At 45.2% G+C, this 7,287-nt stretch overlaps 1 protein-coding gene across 3 annotated transcripts in view; it reads right to left on the bottom strand.

The window, feature by feature from the left end:
- Positions 1 to 1,521: 1,521 nt before the first annotated feature.
- The window catches only part of RAB11FIP1 (RAB11 family interacting protein 1), a 33,179-nt gene continuing 27,413 nt past the window's right edge, over positions 1,522 to 7,287 (bottom strand). For all 3 annotated transcript variants that reach the window (XM_047856376.1, XM_047856378.1, XM_047856377.1), the window contains one exon: positions 1,522 to 4,670. In XM_047856376.1, coding sequence (XP_047712332.1) covers positions 4,452 to 4,670 — 219 coding nt within the window. In that variant the 3' untranslated portion in view covers positions 1,522 to 4,451. The remainder of the gene's footprint in view (positions 4,671 to 7,287) is intronic.

Genomic DNA, 7,287 nt, shown 5'->3' with positions numbered 1-7,287 from the left:
ATAAAGTGTATCTATTTCTTTAAGAGGGAAAATGCCAGGACAAAGAATCAAAATAACAGTGGTTAGTTACCTCTTGGTAGCGAGGAGCTTAGGATTTCTTTTGTTCTGGGCATAAGCATGTACGACATTACTTAGAAAAATCTACAGGCCAAGTGAGTGGACAAGGGAGTGTAGGGGAGAGGAAAAGACACCACTCCTTCAGAAGGAGAGCAGGAGAGGGCTTTTCACCAACTGGGAAGCCAAGGTGAGAACCTGAAGCCGCCTGACAGACGCCCAAGCTCCCAGGGTCCAGGGGGGCTTGACTTCCTTCAGCTCAGAATCCTGGATTTGGGAAAGTTCACTCTTTATGCTGTTCATATATCTTACAATTGTTCTCTGTATTTTCCTGGTTGTTGTTGTTATGTTTGTTTGTTTTTTGTTATTAGCAGCTAAGCTAAGAAGACTTCAGAGAAAGGAGAGAGTTGTGTCCCTCCGAGGCCTGGAGTTTGAAACACACAGCAGCCTGCCCCTGAGGGCTGGGTCTGGCGGCCACGGAGGGGGGGGGCAGAACCAACTGCAAAACATAAAGTGAAGGACCTCAGAGGGAAAAGTTAGGGTCATTTGCATAAAGAAACTTTCTTTCCCTAAGACTCTCCTTCCAGAGGGTTTTGTTTCCTTTTGTTTTTCTTAAATTGAACCTGGAGGGCTGTGTTTTAAGAGAAGTTGCTTTCATGTCACTTTACATGGCGGCCCCACCACTGACAACTAGTTGGGGTAACCAGGGAGGCCTTCAGGGGCGCCCCCCCCCATCCCACCGGGAGGGGCTTCACAGGGCAGTACCTGTACCAGGCCCACCTCTGTCCCTCTACAGTGTGACTTTTATCACAGGACAAGAAAAAGCATCTCCTCCCTTTCAAGAGGTCGGGGCCCTTGGAGCATGGACTATGGTTGGGAGGCAGGCCGACCTCTCACCTCATCAGGAAAGGCTCAGACTTCCAGGAGAACTGAGCTCAGGAGAAGATTCCCTGTGCTTCCCCAGTACCCTCTATTCAGGAATGGAAAAACCAAGTTGACTGAACCAGGGATTTGGCTCCCAGATCTTGGGCAGTGTGAACACAATATGAATTCAAATCACATCCCCACAGTGAACCTTTCACTCTCTAGGAAACTGGTGGGGGATTGGGGTGGAGGGATCAAGGAAGGGACCTTGCTTATACACTCAGCCAAAAGTGCCCGGTGCTGAGGAACAGGCGGCAGCTTTTAGTAGCGGGGACAGAAAATTCAAATGATGTCCTTCTGGTAAATGCCACGGTCCCTGCAGGCCAAGATTGAGGGACGTGTCGTAGGGAAGGGATCAGAGACGTCCCATCCTCTGTGGGAGAAAGGGCATTGGGACCTCTGGGCATCAGGCAAGGTGGAAGCAGCAGGAATCCAGGTGAGAGACCCTTCATGGGGTGAGAAACACTGGTCATTCCCCAAGAGAAGTTTTCTAGAAGACGGAAGACATTTTGCTGCACCCACACAAAAGTACAGACACAAATCTTTGAAAGGTAGTACCATTTTATTTAGTGTTATAGAAATTTTAGGTTACTTGTTAAAAACGAAACCAAAGAAGTTAAAAATTCCCGAAGTAACAAGGCAGGGAATAGTTTTACAATCCAAAAATGCTGGGCAATCCTGCAATCGGAGGGAGGAAGAGGTCAAGTCAGTGGCTCCCATAGTAGATACTGAGAAACCAGAGTTGCCGTTGATGTGACTAGTAGGAGGTTAAGTTCTCCACCTAAGGCAATGACTCTTTCAGCCTTGAGGGATAATTCACTAGTAGTTCTCAGAAAGAAAACAGAAAGGTCAATTGGGAAAAAGGACCCAGGGAGGGAAGATCCTAATTTAACATTAAGTTGCCTCTGACTTTCAACACAGTATGTGGCTGAGCGGCGAGGATCCTCCCTCCTCTCTGACCTTCTGAGCGCCGCCCGCTGCAGGCAAAGCTGGAAACGGCATGCATACACCCCATCCGTGCACACACCTCTCCACTCAGCAGAGGCAAAGGGCAGACTTTCTTGCTCCTCCGTTCTGCCACCCCGATGTGGCTAACACACAGGAATAAGACGGAGGGCAAGAAACCTGTCAAAGTCCAATGAGATGGACAGCAAGTAGTCGGGCAAAGGACTGACATTTTTTCAGGAGTCTGACCTCCAACTGAAGTTCACTGCAAGGTGTTTGGTATTTAATCGGATGCTTCCCTAAAGTCCTGACTGCTCTTTCTGAAGGCAGCCGGGCAAGGCCAGGAAGAGGAGAGCTGCTCCAGCTTCTCCAGAACACAGCTTCCTCCCAGGGTCCTTCAACTGGGTTAGCATTTACAGCAGCCAGAGGCGGGTCCCAGCTGTCTTTGTGTACTTGGGTGTGTGCCCCCCCAACCCCCGCCAGTTAGAGGAGCTCCAACCCTTGCTAATGGCTCAGAGCAGACTAAAATTCTTCCTAGATAAATTCTCCCCCAGAGTCGAGAGTCCTTGAGGACAGTCGTTAACTAATGACCTCCAGGTGATCTACGCTGAGAGGTGCAGGAATGCTATGAATTCGGGTTTTTTCCAGCAGTGGTAGAAGCCAGAAACCCTTGAAGTAAATTGTCCTTCATTCTCCAGAGTTCTCAAGTGGCATTTCAGAGCACAGGAATTCACTCCTCTACCCAGACTTCCCTCTCAAACACTGACCGAGTTAGTTACGTGCCCAAGGTCCTAGAAGCAGATTATCTCCAGACCAACCACCTCTCGTGAACAGGTCTCCACACCAGCCCTTCTAAGGAGAAATCATTCAGACCACACCTGCCCCCAGTACACTTGGGTTATCACAGTCAAAATACACTTATAAGTAAAAAATATATTGCAGAATAAATATATACACGCACATTTTCAGAGTTCAAGTGGAATATAAGGTTCTTTTTGCAGGTATGTAAATAACTTTCATAGCACTCCAAAAATACAAGGCATCTGAGAGGCTTACAGTGGTCCCCACTACTGTAAGACAGTATTAAATAAAATAGCTAAAGATAATTAACAGCTAATTCGATAAATCAAGTTACAGTATCATCCTTCAGATTAAAGTGCTCCGATATAACTAACATTGCAGCAAATGTGATCCTGAAAAGGGCCTCTGCTGACAACCATCTTGCCTCTTAACCTCCATATAACAAGGACAGACAGAGAAGCGATCCCTAGCCAATCCTCAAGCCCCGCCCACCACGCTAGCCTCGGACTAGCCTCGGATATTCTTCCCCCGGGAGAGAGGTAAAGATTTGATCAGATCCTGTCACAACCACGAGAAAAAACTGACCAACGCAGAAATATTCTAATTCCAGTATTAGGTTCCGGACAATGAAACTACCTGAAGGATCGGAACTGGGTGCTATTAGTGAAGACGTGTCCTAGCTTTAAAAAAAAAAAAAAAAAAAAAAAAGGGTATCCTCCTAGATTTAAAAATACAGCAAACCAAAACTAAGTGTTACCTTCTTGCTCTTCTTAATTTTATAATACTGTGGGGGAAACGCCGGGAAATGCTGCTGAGGAAATCCGGGGGCCAAGCAAGGCCAAAGGAATCCTACTAAAATCATTCCATACCTGGCGGAACCATTTTAGTGAGTGTATGGGTCATCCAATCCCTTATCAAGGCACTGACTAGGCTACTCTAGCCAGCTAGGAACCCGGCTCTCATGAGACTTTGACCAACCCCATTAAGTGAGTGCAAAATGATTCTCTAATTCCCTATTCAACTTCTCATGTCTCTACAGACACGCCCTAAGGATTGATAAAGAGCACATTTTAAGGCTAGAGAGTAGTGGTAGCTAATGTTTAGAAAAGGCAGCTTGTTCAAAATCTGCAAGGCACACTCAGGGGCTTTCTTTAAACTCCCCTGCTCCAGTCAAATCAACAAGACCAAGTCGAAGAAGCCCAGAAGGTTCACACGGTATCAGAATTTAGCACCCGCAGCCAAAAGCCACCCTGAGCTACTCAAAAGCCAAGCAAGTGTGTGTAACGCAACACTAACCACACGGTTCTTCTCACTTCACCCCACGCTTTACTGACTGGGGGAGGAAGGGGTACGTATCTTTAAATTTCAATATCAAAGAAAGAAAATCATCCCAATGTTAAATACATGAATATCCCCTGCGCCATCTGAATCTCTGGGCCAGGAGCAGATCTTATGACCATGTCTCCGATCAGAGCATAAAATATTTACAGGATAGTCAAAGGCACAGTGGCATTTAAAAACAAAACCCTGGGACTGTACAGTAAAAGATTCATTGTAATAATTAACCTGGTCTCAATTGGTAGAACGGACTTTTGCCAGATAACACACAAGGGAGATAGATGGTGATTTTGAGCCTGTGTGCCGGTTATCAGGCATGCTGAGTCCTTGACCTCCGGGGCAGGTGGAAACAAACTCACAAAGAAGTCTCGGTGTCGCAGGCTGACGATTCACATCTTTCCTGCCTTTTTGCCGACCTGAGCGGGAATCCGGAGGATGTTGGGGGTCTCCTCCATGACCCTGACTAGCAGGTTGTCAATGTAGTCTTCCAGCTCGCGGACCTGAAACTCCTTCTTGCTTATCATCTCCTTCTGTTTGAGGACCAGCTGGATCAGCTCATCGTGGGTTAGCTGTGCATAAGCGAAGGCAGGGTCCGATGGGTTGTATTTCTTTAGGGGGAGGAGAGAGGGGGAGAAAAAGTGGTAAAGTCAGCAAAGATGTCAAATATCTAAAAGAAATACAAAAGAGGAAAATGTTAGCCGTCTGAGCCTCCTGGGAATGTGTTTTCAGTTCTGGTGGAAAAGCAGTTATTGACAAAGTTTTCTGCAAAGGACCAGACAGTGAATATTTTAGGCCTTCCAGGCCACATAGGGCCTTTGTTGCCTGTTATTCAATGTAGTAACAGGAGGTCTGTGAACACCTGGGATGACTGATGTCCACCTGTAAAGTGACCAGGCCCAAACGGTGAGGAAACACTAGGTAAGGACTGAATAAAAAGCACCTAATCATACCAAGTCTCCAGTTGTGTGGGGGAGGGGGCGGGGGACGCAACTTAACTTTTCCTGAAATTTGTAGTTCAGGGGATTTAGAAGTTTAAAGAAACAAATTCCTAGAGCCACCTCAAGACACTTTTGCCTGCAGAACTCGGAGGCAATTAGTTTCACCACCCTGAGGGTCAAACAATTTCACTTAGGAAGGCTAAGAGACCACCTTCTACAAGAAGCTAAGTCAAGAGAATCCTCATGGGGAACCTGGGTGGCTCAGTTGGTTAAGCGTCCGACTCTTGGTCGGGTCATGACCAAGGCTCAGATCATGATCTCATGGTTCAAGGGTTCAAGCCCCGTATCAGGTTCTGCACTGGCAGCACAGAGCCTGCTTGGGATCCTCTTTTTTCCCCCACCTCCCTGCTCCTTCCCTGCCCACTCTCTCTCCCCCTCAAAATAAACAAACATATTTATTTATGATATATTATAATAAAGAAATAAGAATCATCATCATTCACTCTTTGACAAAAACATATAGACGGCCCTGTTCAGTCCCGTGACATAAGCTGCCTACACACTAGCTGGAAATCAGAGAGATAGCCCACCTCTCCCATCCTGGCTCAGAAGGGAAGCACAGTGCTTGTACGACTGGCTTAGAAGCCCACACCAACATTTCCATCCGCAGAGCAGGTTTTCACCTACCACAGGCTGCACAGAAACAGGTGAGATGTTGGACTACTTTTCAAAAAACAACTTCTCCCTTAATCTTTCTGTTGTTTTTGGTTTTTACCTTGTTGAAGGCATACATCCCTCTAGACCTCAATCGCTCTATTTGTAATTCTAAAACAACCTTCAGCCAGAAAGTTGCATGCCTGGAAAAGAATTCTGGAGACTGGCTGTACAATGTGACTGTACTTAACCGTACCGATCTGTATGCTTAAAGATGCTTAAAATCCCTCGTACACTGTGGTGGGAATGCAAACTGGTGCAGCCACTGTGGAAAATGGTATGGAGGTGCCTTTAAAAATTAAAAGTAGAACTGATCCAGTAATTCCACTACTAGGTATTCACCCAAAGAAAACAAAAACACTAATTCAAAAAGATATATGTACCCCTATGTTTACTGCAGCATAGTTTACAAGAGCCAAACCATGGAAGCAGCCCAAGTGTCCTCAATAGATAAATGGGTTAAAAAAAAAAATGTGGTAATATATACAATGGAATGTTATTCAGCCACAAAAAAAGAACAAAACCTTACCATTTGCAACAACATGGACGGATCTAGAGAGTATAATGTTAAGCAAAATAAGTCACAGAAAGACAAATACCATATGATTTCACTCACATATGGAATTTAAGAAACAAAACAAAGAAAGAAAAAAAAGAGACAAAAACCCTCAGACTCTTAAATATAGAGAACTAGTGGTTACCAGAGGGGGCGTAGGTGGGAGTATGGCTGAAACAGGCAAAAGGGACTAAGAGTACATCATAATGAGCACCGACTAATGTATAGAATTGATGAATCACTAAACTGTACACCTGAAACTAATATAATACTAAATGCCAATTACACTTGAATTTTAAAAAATAATTTTAAAAAATTTTAAATGCTTAAGATGGTAAGTTTTATGTTTATTTTAGCACAATTTTCTTTAATGTTTTTATTTACTTTTGAGACAGAGAGAGACACAGCATGAGCAGGGGAGGAGCAGAGAGAGAGGGAGACACAGAATCGGAAGCAGGCTCCAGGCTCTGAGCTACCAGTACAGAGCCTGCAGTGGGGCTGGAATTCATGAACCGTGAGATCAAGACTGGAGCTGAAGTCGGACACTTAACCGACTGAGCCACCCAGGCACCCCTACCACAATTTTTTTTAATGTTTATTTATTTTTGAGAGGGAGAGAGAGAGAGCACGGGGGGTGGGGGGGAGGTAGGGGTGGTGCAGTGCAGAGAGCGAGAGGGACAGAGGATCCAAAGTAGGCTCTGCGCTAACAGAAGCAAGCCTGACGCGGGGCTCGAACTCATGAACTGTGAGATCATGACCTGAGCCAAGGTCAGACACTCAACTGACTGAGCCACCCAGGTGTCTCTACCACAATTTTTAAAAAACTAGTTGCATGTCTATTGATACATCCTATCAAGAAAAAAAATACTCTTTAGAAACAATAGCAAAGAATATGTTCTCAAGGGTTTTTAGATCATAACTCTGTCATGTAAGGATTTCATTAAAAAATGTGGATCACATAAGATACTCTCTGTAAGACAGTTTGTGAGATAGAACATGAAGAAGCTGTCACCTGGA

Source organism: Prionailurus viverrinus, chromosome B1 (genome assembly GCF_022837055.1).
Source record: "Prionailurus viverrinus isolate Anna chromosome B1, UM_Priviv_1.0, whole genome shotgun sequence".
In the NCBI taxonomy this organism is placed as follows: Eukaryota; Metazoa; Chordata; class Mammalia; order Carnivora; family Felidae; genus Prionailurus; species Prionailurus viverrinus.
The sequence above is the reverse complement of the archived record's forward strand: the minus strand, read 5'-3'. Positions and strand labels throughout refer to the sequence as shown.